We start from the raw sequence: 16,003 nt of genomic DNA, 5'->3' as shown, positions 1-16,003 counted from the left end.
GTTGTATCACATTGCGATGGTCTTTGTGTTCTTGTTCCTTGCTCTGCCTGTTGTTCTTGAAAAAAAGACTATTTCATAAGACACTGAACAGTCAACTGAATCTTTCTATCTATACTTATACCCCTGAAAAAATGAGATTCATAACTAAATTTTTGAACTGTACTGTAAACTCAGTCTTTCTGCCAAGTGTCACACCCTCATGTATATCTGTATAGCTTTTATTTTTTCAAATCTATGTAGGTTTGTAGGCCCCGATGTTTTGGGAGATTTAACAGTATTAAAATATATTAAAAGACCCAAACCCGCAAAATCCAACTTTGCCTGAATGAACAAAGCGTTATGAAAGGAATTGGAGTTTGCTTTTACGTACACAGAGCAAAAATAACAGTACTGGAGTACACAGGCAGAGCCAAGGGAGATAGACCCAAGGAGTCAATTCATTTTTTGCTCTGTGACATAAATTAGGACAGCAAATTGCACTGTCCTCCATAAAGAATATCCAGTCTTGAGATATGCAGGAGTAAAGGAAAAAAAAACTCAAAAACTAAGCAAGCTGTTTGTTCAGATACATAAGCTGAAGTAGAGCAAAAGAAAGACCACATACCATAAAAGTGTTCGTAGTTAATGTCTATTATCTTGTATTGCTCTTGGGAGTTAAGTGGATACTTCATCTTCCATAATTTGAAAGGTTGAATGTTATTGCAGTGTATGGTTATGAACTTTGAAAAAATACCTGAAGTTTTAAGCAAGATTCTGTTTAATGGCAATTTCATCATTGATTTTGTTGTGAATGCTTAGGAGGGCTTGTGGGAATGGGAGAAGTGGACTTGGGCAAAGATAGGAAGATGGAAAGGGGCAGGGGAGAAGGACTGAGGAATTCATAACTTCAGAAGCAGAAAGATAAAAAAATTGGAAACCAAAAGTATGAGTCTGAGGTGGGGAAAAAATAGTGAAGTTCCTCTATATTGTTGCTTTGGTTTGCTCTTTTCTCTTCTTGCTAATCTAGTTTTTCTGTCCCCTTCTGCTCTGGTCATCCATTTCTCCCTATCAGAATCATTTTCCCCCCAGCTATTTGGCCTGGTGAAATTTTGGTAAAATGGTAGAAAGCATGTTAATTACATCTTAAAGTTGAATCTGGTGGATGGCTTCTCTAGGTAGAAATTTTTAAAATAGGCTGCTCCTTTAGTATGTACCCAGCTATTTTGATTATGGTACAAAAATAAACATACATATTAAAAACTCAATCAAAGTCTTTAAAGTTCTTTTGCTTAGTTTTCAAGTGGAGCAAACAGAACAGATGGGTGTGACCCAGGAGACAAAGCTGTGGTCTCAAAGTGACTATTATTGTTAGAAAATTATTCCACATGTGAGATTTAGAAAGATAAGTTCTTTTTCCACAGAATAAGTATAACTGAATGTTTACTTCTTTTCTTGAGTTCTTGAGGAGCGGCTTACTTAGCATGCACAGTCTGAAAGCCAAGTCCTTATTTTAGGAGGTAATTTAAACTGAATTGCACGCAGGAGCCTGAATGCATCAATTTAAGAGAGTTAGAGAATAATAATATGACAGTTTTGATTTTTGCTTTCACTGAAGAGAGCAGTTCAGAAGGAAACTTCAGTAAGCTTTTTGGCCTCAGTTGCTTAGCCTCCTAGTCACCTGACCTTGTACTTTCAGAAGCTCTTCTGTATTAGACTGACACCTTAGGATTTTTTTTTTTCCATGTAAAGCCTTTGACTCCCAACATACAGGAGTTTTATCTGAAGTAGGAATTAATTTAAAATAGCTTATTTTTAGCTTGGGTAAACATGGTTTACCTCATAGCTGGGGCCCTCATGTAGAATATGCATTTGTAGTCTCTAGCAATAAGTAAACATTTATTTTGCAGAAGCAGTTTTTCAAAGCCTTGTTCATAGGCTGTCCATTAATCACATAGAGCTCAAATGTGGGTGTAGGTCTTTGTTTCAGGAATTTCTGATGTTTTGTGTTGTCACACGTTCATTATGTCTAGAACTTACTTTCTACTTTTAAAGCACTGATATGTTTTATAAAACATGATGTGTATAGTCTGTGTATCCTTGAAAATCTGTTCACCCCTCTTCCCACCATTTTTGTTCCTGAATTTGCTCCATTAACAGCCATGGTTTGGACTGGAAGCGGGAGATCAAATTCAGGTCTTTGCTTCTGGAATTCATCCCAGCTTTCAGCTACACGCATTTTAGGTATATTCATTTTTGGACATTTTGTGAAGAATACCTTGTATGCAGGCTGTTGTATACTCCTGACTTTGCCTCAATCCAAGATCAAAATTTAATTTCTTTCACTTCTCAGTAACTGCTGAGTATAACAATTTGAAGACCCAATTTAGGCTCTATTGAAAGAAAGATTTCTTTATTGGCAGTTTTACAGGAGTAGTGAAAATTGTTAAATAAAAGCCAACATAGATATAAAAATAATGGGACTGAAGTGAATAACAAAAAAGTTTTGTCAACCTATTCCTAACACTACATTGCAAAGTATGTCTTAAAAATCTTGAGTGGTGCAGAATGTCTTGCCTCACACTCCTTGAGAAGGTAAACTTTTCTGTCTCTGAGTATTTCTGAGGATTCAGTGGGATATAATCCATGAGTTCTGGCAGGTCATTATATATACCTCTGTGAGTAATTACGAAGCTTCCCATCCTGGCTGACCAAATTTAGCTTTAATTTAACAAGGGTTTTTTTGAATGGCTTGACTGGTTTACATTTAAGTGTAAACTGATTCATCTGGGCTCAAAGCATAAGACCAAGACAGATAGATATGACTTCTCAAGGGAGATAAGGACTCTTGAGCTGCCTTGTAAGACACAGCTGTGAAGATGCAACCTTCTGGAGTCAGATTGGACTGTCTCAGCCCCCAGTGTGGGATGCCAGTCATACCGTTTTATCCTTTCCTTTTCCATCTTTGGCTACCTGGCATGCAAAGCTTCCAGCAATTTTCTTCTGGTGGGTAGTCAAGTTTTTCATGTGAGGCAGCAGGAGCCTGGCAGCATACAAACCTTTGAGGGCCATCTGGGAAAAGCTCGTATGTCAGGAAAGCTTTATCCATTGGGCTGTGTCATTTCAAACGGTGCTGCTATGATTGTGCCACCAGGTCCCTGGAATCTCCTGCTTTGGCCAGGTCTCCTTGTGAGAACCTCGACCTGGTTTTTGCCACAGTTAAAGCTATTCTGTGTTTGTTGACTCACATTCACTTGACTTCTTTGCATACTACTTGCCAAAATTCAGTGTATTTAAACATACATATGTGCTGTGAAAAGCTTTGGGTTGTTCTCTCATTCAACAGGGTCGTTAGCTGCACATTTAACTTCTAAGCCACCTGGTCATTTCCATTCAGAAATATGTTTAGAAGCATGCTTTAGTCTTGTTGAGTACCCCAAGGTTAGTTCTTCAGATGCTTTAAGTCAATGCTACATTGATTTGGAGCTTTACAAATAGGAAGTTGGAGAAGAGATCAGAGACACGGTAACTGAAGATACAGAGGGCAGTGGAGATTTGCCAGTACTGATTTCAGGAAGAATTCTAATTATCTGAATTTTCCATTTTCATGCTGCCCCCTCCCCATCCCCCTGTCCCGTCCCCCCCCCCATGATTAGAGGGAATTTTTCACTGATATGGCTTTGCAGACACTTGAGAAGTCTGTTGTCTGAAGGCTGATAATTACACAAGTTTCATCCAAAAGTCAAGTTCTGTGGTTAGGTGTTAATTCATAGCTTAGATGACAGTGCTCTGAGCTGCTAGGCAGATAGCTTGGTGAAGGATTTTTTATCTGCTTCATAGTGCAGAAACCTGAGATGTGTCCCAGTCCTTCTAAAATAAAATCCAACAGAAAAAAAAAAAAAATTGTTGATATAAAATCAAAACATTAATTGATTCATTGCGAATTAAAGCGCATAGCATATCAATTAGGTGCTAAATGTGAGGAAAAAAGGGTTACAGTGAGAACAGTTCTTATATAAAAATATTACAACCCCACAAATCTTAAATGTAAAGCTGTGCTTATCAGAATATACAGCCATTCTGCACATCTTCTGTCATACCCTTTTTTTTTTACCCTGTCCAGTCTACCAGTAATCATCAGTAATGCAGAGAAGGAGGATCGTCACCCCCTATCATGTATACTTAAATGTGCATCAGTGAATTAATTAACACTGATGCTTAACCTGGCATCTTTAGATTTCAGGTTTAATGCCTCTGTTGAGATTAAGCAGTGGCTGTTCAGAACCCTCACTGATACTGTTCCAGGTGCTCTACTTTACCTCTGGAGGAGGGCGTGGATTGTGTTAATCAGTCTACAGAAGTATCCATACGTATATGAAAGTATGGTACTTTTGAAATTAATAGGAGTTTTGTTACCAAGGCAGGAGTTGATGATCTAAGACAGACAAGCTGAAAGTTTGGGGAAACAACAACATTGCAATGAATTATCTTCCCTTCTTCATAGCCGTAAAAATATAATTACTTTTATATACTAGAGTATGGAGAGAAATAGTACTTTCAACTTGGAAAAACAAAAAACCCCAACAACAACAAACAAAAAACAACAACAAAAACCAGTTTATGGCTTATGCTTAAAGTCAAAGCTTAAAATCTTTCCCAAACACAAATTTCAATACATTCTGTGTAGTCACTATTCTTTCTCTAAAAATAACTCAATCAACAGTAGCAAATCATTCAGTTCTTCATCTAATGTAGCATGGATTGTAGGTTTGCAAGGGCAGGTTAGCTCAAAGTCTGTTCGTTGGTTTAAGCATGTTCGTTTGAGCAGATCTGCCTTGAGGTAACTTTTGAGTTCTCACCCAGTCCTCTATTTCTTAGGACTTCCACAATTCAGCTGATAAACTGTCTGCTTTCAAAGGTCAGAAAGTGCAATATCTTGCCTATGAGTGCATGAGAAGGGACACGGCAGAGTATCCAGACGCCTCTGGGAAGTACTCTTATGGAGTTGACCAAATTCTTGGGGCAGTGCAATAGTGCTGAGGTTGCAGATGAGGCATGGAGAGGTTCTGCTGAGGACCTGATATTCCAGGTAAATAGGCAGGTTCAAATGAATTAAAAAAATCATTTGAATGTGTCTCTTTTCCCAAGCTCATTATGCCTGCCTCTATTTAAACAGGGCTCTGGACTGTTTTGTCTCAGCATTGAAAATACCTCAGGATGTCATCAGTGCCCAAATAACTGTCTTCTTTTTGATAGCAGAGACAGGGGTCAGAAAGTAGACTTCTGCCTCCAGCCTCCTGCATGATGGTGGGGAAGCTGCCGAGTTCAAAGTCTCCAAAAAAATCAGAGTTTAAATTAACACTGGGGGAGGCAGGTATGGCCTCGGTCTAGCATGGGTAGCTGTGAAAAGTACAGTGATATTATACGGCTCAGGAGCAGACTGCCAGTGCTGCTGCTGAAGAGTCAAATCTGTCACACATGCACACATCCTTTCAGCATACGTGTGTTTATTTAGGCATTTGTTTAAGTTTTAAAAAGCTCTGATCCTTTGCCAGAGCTGCTGGGCCCTCAGTTTATCTCAAAATCAGTAGGATGATGGCTAAACATGGAGTTGGTTCCTGGTGGTAAAAAAATCTCTGTTTAACGAGTCAGTGCTCCTGCCCTGTAAATGAAGGAATGTATGAATATTTACTTTCCTGACAGAAATGTTGCATCATTAATATCAGTACAGCTCTTCTGTATGAAATATTCTTGTCTTTTTAATGCTGCATAAAAGAGACTTGTGTAAGTGGGAGCAGTGGCTTTTTCCAGGGGCAGAATCCCCGGAGTTTGCTGGTTGGAGGTGTGACGCTGATACAACAGCACCTCACATCCCATTGCTCTGTTTCTTCCAAATGCTTCGGAAGAGGCAATTTTGATCCTATCACATGTTGATAATGATATTAATGCTCCATAGGTTTGCCCTGATCTGTCAGTCCAGGTAAAATATTCTGAACAGAAAATTAATGTTTCCATGTCTTATAAAACACAACTGAGTCAGGTGTGGAAGTGCTCAGCTCTAAGGACAGGAAAGGGAAGAAGTGAATAGTGTTATGCAACTTTTCTCAAAATCTATCTGAAACTTTGGACACAAATTGCTAACGGTGCGGCTTTATTTTGTTATTCCTTTTGGTTCCTGGACTCAGTGATGTGCCCAGTCTTGCTGCAGTTTTTGATGGAAGTAGGATCTGTCCTGTAGCCTTTAGATCTTTCATTTGGCAGTTACTTGTAGGTTTTTCTGTCTTGCCACTTCACCTTTTTTTTTCTTGGTAAATAGATGAACATTTTATCAAAAATTTTGCACGTTGTGAACTTAAGCTCTTGAATTTTTATCTTGTTTGTTTGTTGCAGCTGGTGCTCAGGATAAAATTGGCTGGGCATTTGGCTTGGGTTTGGAGAGGCTGGCCATGATCCTGTACGATATCCCTGACATCCGACTGTTCTGGAGTGAAGATGAACGCTTCTTGAAACAGTTTATTGTGCCTCACATTTGGCAAAAAATAAAATTCCAGGTAAAATAATATATGTATTATAATAATTTTCTGTCAGTAAGAAGTGTGTGTAGCCCAAGAGAATAACACATAATTAAAATTCTCTGCCATTAACAGATTAGGTTTTAAAGCAACAGCTTTACAGTTATGATTCTCTGATATACTGCAATAAAATCCAGCTTTTGATGGTAATATTTTTTTCAACCAGATAATGTGAGTTGCTGCTGATACCTGGTGAATCTTTCTGTTCTGAGTAATACTTAAGTATTTATTTAACTTTTAAATTTATCCAGAATAAGGACTGATTTAGGCCTGTGTCTGGTTTGGGTATGTTCTTGAATTGTGTCCCTAATTCTGTTTTGTTATAAAAATGTGATTGTTGCTGAACATTCAAATATAATAACACATTCCCAATTTTCCCATTGTTTTCACTCTACATTCACTGAAGTCAGTGTGAGTTGCATTGTTAAACTTTGGCAAAATGCTTTGTGAACATGCCTCACCATGTTCAGTATGTCAGCCCTTTCCTCCGGGTGATAGTGGGGGAAGAGTGCAGGCTCAGCTTGTATTTGTTTTGTAACTCCTCTGCTCAGGTAATTTTTGTAGTTAGCAACCTTGTCTTACTTTTCATAGTTGCAAAGTAACCGAGCATAACTGGATTGAGTGGAAATGCTACTTCCGTGACACTGTTCAGCATGAGCATGGGAAGGTTCACGGCAGGTGATATCCCTGGTCTTCGGGGGAGTGGAGCTGACATAGCTGTGTAAATGCTTGATGCAGTCTGAAGAGCTAAAACAGCAAAACACTTTTTTGCTGCCGCCATTTACCATTTTAATTGCTTTGTTTGGGAACAGCTTGATTATGTTTTTTAAGAATTGAAAGTATAAAAGGGGAAATCAGTGGTGAGAATGCTTAGATAATATGTGAGCAGTCTCCACATCAAATCAGTAGTAGCATCCATTTTTTAATTCATGGCAATTCTGGTGTATCTCTCGTAGGGTCAAAAATTCAAAATAGTGTTTGGATAGGTTTGGGGGGCGGGCTATTTTTTTTTGTCAGGTTTTGTTTTGTTTTGTCTGGGTTTTCTGTTTTGTTTTGGGTTTGGGTTGGGGTTTTTTTGGTGATACTGAAGTTAGGGTGTTCAGATTGTAGTTATCACTTACAGAAAGAAAACAGGTTTTTGCCACTGTTCCTGAAGGTGGGTCTGCCTGTATGTTTCCACGATCTCCTGCAGAAAGTTTGCTGTCCTTTTCAATAAGAAGTGCTGAAGTCTCCTTTTCAGCCCATGTCTTTCTGATTGGCTTTGCTCCTGAGGAACAGAGATTGTGTCTTGGTTTATAGATTGCAATCTAATCTCTGATCGAACTAAGATGAGATTTCTTGCTTGCTTTGAAATTGTGGATCCAAGCCTCGAACTGATATTAGCAGTAGATTGGGTTTTTGGGGAAAGGCCCAGATTGTCAGAATGATATGGTCTGATATTGAAGATGAGCCAAAGAGAGGGCTGGGTGTTTGGCTTCTCTAAGTTATGTATTATTTTCATGTTCAGCTTCAGATAAAGTCGGGTGTAATAAACCAGTCTGAAGATGACAGAAGCATACATTACTGTGGACAGTTTCTAGGAAGCTAAAAGTGAAAGAAATCTTTTGTTGTTTTTTGGTTGGTTGGTTGGTTCTTATTTATTTATTTTTAACTAGTGCTGTTTGATAATCTTAGCTGAGCAGGAGTCACTAGGAACACATGATTTTGCACTGTTTTGCTGGGTAACTGTGTCATCAGGAGGAGAGTAGTGACAAGGTCTTGGTAGATCTTTAAGCATTTCTTCTTGCTGAGCAGCATTGGTTTCAGCTGGCATTGTTTCAGCTTGGAACAAGGAGAAAAGTTCTACAACCCAGAACTGGTGTTGTAGAGAGAGTCAGGAAGTTGAGGCTTGATGGCTGGAATACATTTTGAAGTAACAAGATGAAGCAGGAGGTATGATGCAATAGGTGGGGGACTTCAAGGAAGAGAAGTTGTCAGATGCAGCTGTGCTCTAACTTGAACCAAAGGGAAAGACTGGAGTAATACTATCAGGCCGTCACCTACTGCTTTATCACATTACTGTGTTGGCAGTTGTCATATCCCAACAAATAGGCCAATGGAAAGTATACAGAGTGGGGGAATGAGGGGTATGAGAGAGGGGCAGCAGAGGTGGAAAGACGGATCATTTTCAACCTTTTCTTTCTCTCTCCTAAAGAAAGGATATGGCCAATGTTTTAGAAACAAGTTTTTGTTCCGGTATCAAGTACTTCTTAGGGACCTTCTTTCTTTTTTTACTTTTATCCTTTTTTTTTTCCTTTCCCTTTTAACACATACACACACCCCCTACTTGGCTGCCCCATCTTCAGTTTTCATAGAATAATTCTCCCTAATTCTTAGTTTATATTTTTCAACTCTGTCTCTGGATATAAGAGACTAGAGGTGAGCTTGCAGTTTTGTTTAAAAGGAAGTCCGTATCCAGCTTTCATTTGGTATCTTACATTGAGCTTTTTCAAGCTCAGTACTGTACATGCTTCTTGTATATACTGGCATTGCTTTTTAAAGGGTTAATGGCCATTTGAATGAGAACACCGTGAAATAATCTTTAGTGCTACCATAAGATCTTGGGTGATGGGACTTAATAAGCCAGTTTTAATTTCTTTCTACTCTGTGTTATTTTTCAGGTATGCTGTAAAGCCAAGTTAGCAGACCTACATCACTTGTCTACTTTCTAAAGAGTCTTAATTAATGAATCACATGGTTTATTCATACCATATTTGAAAGAAAACTTTTAGTCTGTCTTCCTGTGTTGATGTTGTAAGAAATCTCAGTGGATATTAAAAAAGTTTCAGATTTTCTGCATGCAAGGCCATGCAGTACTTTTCAGACTGACTGAACTGAACCAAGAGGGATTGGGTGTTTTGAGAGCCTTTTGTTACACAAATTGAATCCTGCAGCCTCAGAAGGCCTGGGTAAATGTCCGTTCTTCATGTGCTTAACAGAGATAGACCTCTCAACCTTTGGGTACTCCACTCATCCTTTCTTATAATCTAAATATTATCCACCAACATAAATATTTTTCTTTCTGTTCATTAAAATGTTCTTCAAATATATGAAGTACACACTACATAGCAGTAACCTTTAATAAAAGCTGGGCTATATACACTCTTGTTCAAAAATGGAATTTAATTGGAACATTTTCTTAGGACTTAAAGTGTATGTTTTGTGCCTTTTAACAGCCTGAATGTGTCAGACTTTCCCCTGTGTCATCAGTTGTTCAATATACATGTGCAGGCTTCAGTAGGTCAAAAAGCTGCTGGGAAAAGCTGACAGTGCTTGTACCATTGTGACCACTCAGCACAGCAGTGTTAAAGTGCTGCTCCCCACAGATCAGATTATTGCATTGATTTGGATTACCAAATCACTCTAGCTATAAATTGACACAGGTCGCAGCAGTGTGGGGGATCAGAGGCTGGTAACTTGCCTTCAATCACTTGTGTAGGGCTTCTGCTCAGGCTGTGAAATGAAAGGCTGAGGAGGAACAGGGCAGGAAGGATTAAGCACCTGCAAGGTGTAATGTAATAAAACAAATGGCTTGGATCCAGTCTAGTACACTGTGTTACATCAGTGTTCGTCAGGGCTCTGAGCATAGTTGCATGTAATCGCTTTCTGCTTCATGCTGAGCCAGCGTTCTTACAAAAAAACCAGACCTGTCTCTGGGCTGACAACTTTCAAGAAAAGGTACAAAAATAAAATTACATTTCCGGAAGGAAGGGAATCACAGTTCAGATGAAGTGCGGTGTGCCCAGAGGTGTTGATTAAGACGAATGGGCTTTGGTGGCAGGATGGTTCCTGGAACCTCCATCATTTCACTGCCGCGGCGAGCAAGTGGCATGTCATATCAATTGACTGCTGATGCATTCTCTCCTCACATTTTTATTTGATGCTGCTGGCAGCTGTGGCTGCTGTTGTTTTAAATAATTATTTATATCAATTGGAGATGAGCCTTGTGGCCTGGATTAAGGTCAAGCAGAAGCATGCTTATTTTATGCTAAGGGAAACACTGATACAGAGAGATCTGGCTCAGATTCCTAGCTAAACTGCAGGCTCCCTCTGAGATTATGGTAGTAGCTTTCTTCTTTTTTTCCTCATTTCTGCAATATCTGTAATATTCTGCAATATCTTCAATAAACCTAGCACCACCTACTTTTTACCACCCCCTTCCATCAGCTTCAGGGGCTGCTTCTTCCTTGTATCTGCTGGCACATGCAGTCTCTCCAAACTACGTTCCTTCATAATAACCTGTTAGCTTCAATACTTAAAATAATAGACTTTCTAACCAGAATCATTCTGATGGTGTCAGGGTAGACAAAGCTCCTAGAGCACCTCTGCTGGGAGACCTGAGGGGCTAGTAACCTTTGTCAGTAGAGTGAGGAGAATTGGCAAGCAGCTTGCATTGTCACTGCTCACCTCCTGCACAGCTGTAGCCAGAATGGTGTATGTGGCCCTAAACTAGGAGACTCTCTGCTTTGAAAAGTGAACAGTCAAGGTTAACAGAGATGAGAAAGAGTGTATCTTCAGAAAAATGTAGTTGTGTGGAAAGAAGTGATTCATTATACGGGAAAGGAAATCGAAGTGAACTCATCTTTCTCCTGTGCAAGATAGCAAAGGCTGGACCTCACCCACTCCCATTTGCCTTTGCTCAGTGTGCCATAGAAATTAAGCCCCTATTCTGATGACAAAGGATTTATCCAGTAGCCCAGTTTGCCCTATTTGCTATGTATGTGAGTCCTCTTGTTCACACAGTTACACAGTACAACTTTTTTACTTTACTGTGCGCTTTTCAGTTTTCTGAGGCAGTCATCATCCCTGTGCATCTTTCCTGTGCACATACCCAATTGCTGCTGAGAGGCATATAGCTTGTCCTGAAGCTTTAGAAGATGCTGAAAATAAAATGCACTGTCAGGTCCAAGGGGAAACTTCCTCAAATTAAACCATCTTACTCTATATCCTTTATTCCATGCTTGAGAAGGAGAGCATCTAATGTGTAAGTCCGCCATTTCAACCAGTTTGATCTTATTATATTCACTGCACAGTGTAGGTCTGTCTGATCCATCATTAGTATGCTATTCCATATAATTTATATTTGTCTTCTTAGTCTGTGATTAGCTTTATTTTCCAGTAAAAAAATAAATAGATTCACTGGCTGCTACATTTTCAGATATTTTTCATCAAGATTAGGTAACTCCATGCTTAAATGGTTATTCATTTATTATGTTTACTTTCTAATAGTGCTTCTATTAAAGGCAAATACGCAACCATTAGCATGTAAATTTAACTTGGATGTCTGAACAAATGAGGTACAGCCTCAACTGTGATTTATTGTCTAATTAGTTTTACTGTAATTGAAGATATATAATGTGTGCGTGTATGCATGTAGAGGTACAACAGAGAATAGATGATGGTGTAGCATAAACATTTTATCGACATGACTTTGGGAAGGTTGAATTTCTTAGAGTGACTTACGTAGATCATCTTAAATGAATGTCAATAAAACCTTTACAGTGCTGTATATCATCTCAGGTTTGTCTGTATATTCTGCAGAACATTGCAAAACTCCTTTTTTTAGTGTTGGATAGCCATAGAAAGAAGGCAAAAATATCTTCTTTATTGTGGAGATGCTGCACTAAGCTGCACTATTGGATTAGAAATCACTTGATCATCATGTCTTCTCTCATCAGGATGTAGTATCTTGTACTGTTTGTAGCCAGTGCTGGTACTGAAGCTCTAGGAACCTGAGCCCTCTGGCCCCAATCAGGCAAAGTACTGAAACACATGCTGAGCTTTAAACTCGTGAATAGTCCCATTTAAATCAATAGGATAGTTTCCATGATCAGTCAAACATAACCTAAATGCCTAAATAGTTTCAGGTCAGAGAGATCTTTATACTTCCTGGGATCCAACTGAGAGTGATCAGTGCCTTGCAGGGCTGAAGCAGAGGAAACTTTTAAAATGGCTGTTACTAGCAGTAAGAATTTAATCTGACAAACCACAAACTTCATTTGAAAAATCTTTAATCCAAGCTAGTTTTACTGACCAACACTTGGATAAAGAAAGTCAACAAGCAAGTGTCTGGAGGGTAAACAGGACGTGATTTCCCATTGTCAACTAAAGACAATTGGCTGAAGGCATGGGAAGGAAAACAAGATATAGGGGCTCAGAAATTACGAGGAGGAGTGAATGGACAGTCACATGAGACTGGATACAAAAATGCCAAATCACTGAGATAAGACAAAGTAAGAGGAAGGTAGAAGAAAAAAGAGCTGTACTTGGGGCATTGGGGGCAATATGAAAAAGTCTGGGGGCAAACAGAAGGTTTAAACAAGATGGGGAGCAAAGCAGGAAGACGCAGAAAAGTAGAGTAGGTTTAAGGCAAAAAACTGTTGAGACTGCAAAAGTCTTTTTCTAAATCAAGCAGAATGTCTTCTCAGACTTTGTACTGTATACACCTACCCTTGATCTCCTTTTGAAAAATCAAGAAGTATGAATGACCACAAAAATTATGACCACAAGCCATCAAAGCAATTCTGCACTTTAAAGTATTATCATCAGTCTTGGGTTAGGGATGGGGGATGGTGCTGAAAGCAAGGAATGTGTTGTCTGAGAGCAATGATTGAAACAGTTATAGCAGCTCTCCAAAACTCAGGCATCCTTCAAAAACAGAAGAGGAGTGATGAAAACTGGTATATCCAATGCTATCCTATCCTAATTTAATTTTGTGGAGTTTTAAGTCCAGTTCTAAAAAAATAAGCAGCTTACATACCAGTGAACTGCAAACGAGTAATATAGTGGCTTTTCTCTCATATGATATAGTAAACAGATGCTCAGACACACATACAATTTCACTGGAGCACAACTGAACCTGTGTCCTCAGCCTTTCAAGGTAATTAATCTTCCAAACGCATTCAGTGCTTTATTTCTCTGGCTATTATTAGCTTTTTATTTCCCCAAGTAAAACCTAAGTGAGGGTACTTACCACAGCTACTGCTTCCACAGACACCATCTCTTTTTTAAAAGAGAGGTTGTGTCTGACATTGTACAGAAGTGCAGATATGGGAAGGTGTTGAAGAGTGTTACCTGTATATAGTTCAGTGTGCTAGGAACAGCAGTATGGGAATCAAAGGAGTACCCTGTCTCATCCTCCTGCCACATCCTTACCTTTGCTTTCATTCATCTTTGTAGTCTTAGGATCTAAGACTAATTCAGTTTGGAAGGGACCTCAGGAGATTTCTAGGCGCATCTCCATCTCAAAATAGGGTCAGCTCTAAGGTCAGCCCAGGTTGCTCAGGACATTATCAAGTTGAATCTTGAAAATTTCCAAAGATGGAAACTGCACAAGCTTTTGGGACAACCTGCTCCACTGCTTCACTGTCCTCATGGTGAAAAAGTTTTTTCTTATATCCATTCTGAAATTCTCTTGTTATGACTTACGTCCATTGCCTCTTACGCTCCCATCATGCATGGGAGTTGATGACCTCCTTATATGTACTTGCAGGTTCCTGTTAGGTTCCCCTGAAGCTGCCTCTTCTCCAGGCTCAACAAACCCAAGTCCCTCAGCCTTTTCTCACAGGGCAACTGTGTTTCAGCCCCTAGATCTTCTTGGTGGCCCATTGCTGAAATTGCTCCAGTTTGTCAAAGTCTTTACTGTATTGAGGGAGCCAAAAGTGGCTGAAGTACTCCAGAAGCAGTCTAATGAGCACTGAGTAAAGAGGGGTAATCTGCTGGCTCTGCTCCTGATGATACAGCCCAGGATGCTCTTGGCCTTCTTTGCTGCCAGGGTGCACTCATGTCTGGTCACTGTCCCCCAGGTTCTTCTCAGCAGAACTGAGTTTTCTTTGCATGTTTTCTTGTTATCCCTTCTGTGGCTTGTCAAGGATGTTGCTTTTCTTCACTGTTAAAGCTCTTCATAGCCTGTTCTCACCTAGCAGCTCTTACTCCTTATGCAGAAACTGGGGCCTGCATCAAACTGGACAGTGATTTCAACATTTTTTTTCCCACATGTTAAATGCCCACGTGAGCATTTTGGGTTTTCTCTGATATTGCTTCTCACACTGGGAAGGAGCTCTGTGACGTCCACTTTCCTGTTCTCTTTCAAACCTCTCCTTCACAAACTCCTGATTTCTTGCAATGCTACCAAAACAGCTGGCAGCAGATGTCTGAGCTGAGAGACCTGTCTGTTATTTCTAAATTTCATGTCATGGTTCCAGTGGACTCTACCTCCAGCCTTCATCTGCTTCTTGTCATTTGTCTTACAGTTAGCACATCAGCCTTTAGGGGCAGGAACCATCACTGGACTCCACATTATGATTCTGGATTTGTGAAACAGTGTGCTAGAACCCAGGCCCATGACTAAGGCTGCACTGAGAGTATATTGCTGAAACTCTTGGTAAAAATAACCACTGACAGGGGATGTGGTTTCCAGCAATCCAGCTGCTACCCTCTGAGCTAATACCAGTGATGCAGGTTTTCGCATACACCCTCTTTCTATCCCTCCACCCACTCACTGCAATCTAGTCTTACTGATGGCCTCCCATTGAACCTGAACAAATCTGCAATAGTTTAATTCCCTTCCACTTGTACTTGGAAAAATGTCAATAGCCCTTTGTACTTAGATTAGTTAGTGTTCTTTATCTTACGTAATATCTCCATCTGTTGTGTGCTGGAGCACCAAAGAGTGAAGCAAATCCATGTCATCTATCTAGCAGCCACCTTGATAATAGTCAGATGTACAGAGAAGCCTGATACTCATTAGCAAAAGCATAGCTCTTTTCCTCTCCTTCACCTATGTTCCTTGAAAATACTTTTAGTAATTCTAGGTTGTTTTCACAGTCTTAGAATATTTAAAAATTCTCATGCTCACTTCTGTTAAGTTGTCACATGCCAATAGCAGATTTGGTCTTGCTGGTATTGACTTGAAGCAAAATAGCTCGTTTGAGCTGTTGTTTCTGGATGTTAAGAGTTTTCTGCATTGTATGCAACTGTTCCAGTTGGAATTTGTTTAGAGTGGGTGCAGGATGTGTGTGTGTGTATATATATGTACAAAGAGCAAAATATTTCATCCTTACTTTCAGTTTTCTATGCTAACACACAGTAAAGTCACCAATAGAGGTTTTGTGATGTGGCAGGTAATTCTAAAACCTGGACGTAACTATGTGCTTTCTCCAATTCTCAAATATGTGTGAGGTTCGGGGATTTACTAACAAACCTAGAGTGCGCCACAGTGGGTTTTGGAAGCTTGCAATGTGTATTACCAGTGTGTCCACCTGGAAGATGTCTTCTCTTTTAACTGCAGATCCAGTCAGAGACAGTGCTTGAAACTTCTCCCTGTTTGAAGGATTGTGGTGGTTTTGTGACTGCTCTATACCACTTGATTGCAGAGCCTTAGCTCTCACAGTATCAGGATGAGAAGCATAATATTT

The 16,003-nt window shown here is 39.6% G+C and overlaps 1 protein-coding gene across 11 annotated transcripts in view; it reads left to right on the top strand.

Annotated features, from left to right (window-relative positions):
- The window catches only part of FARS2 (phenylalanyl-tRNA synthetase 2, mitochondrial), a 254,990-nt gene that overhangs the window by 141,735 nt on the left and 97,252 nt on the right, over positions 1-16,003 (top strand). For all 11 annotated transcript variants that reach the window (XM_042806612.1, XM_042806609.1, XM_042806611.1 and 8 more), the window contains one exon: positions 6,367-6,527. In XM_042806612.1, the coding sequence (XP_042662546.1) occupies positions 6,367-6,527 (161 nt within the window). The remainder of the gene's footprint in view (positions 1-6,366; positions 6,528-16,003) is intronic.

The sequence above is a fragment of the Tyto alba genome, unplaced genomic scaffold, assembly GCF_018691265.1.
Source record: "Tyto alba isolate M040663 unplaced genomic scaffold, T.alba_DEE_v4.0 Super-Scaffold_48, whole genome shotgun sequence".
Classification (NCBI taxonomy): Eukaryota; Metazoa; Chordata; class Aves; order Strigiformes; family Tytonidae; genus Tyto; species Tyto alba.
Note: the sequence above shows the minus strand (reverse complement) of the source record. Positions and strands in the feature narration are given on the sequence as shown.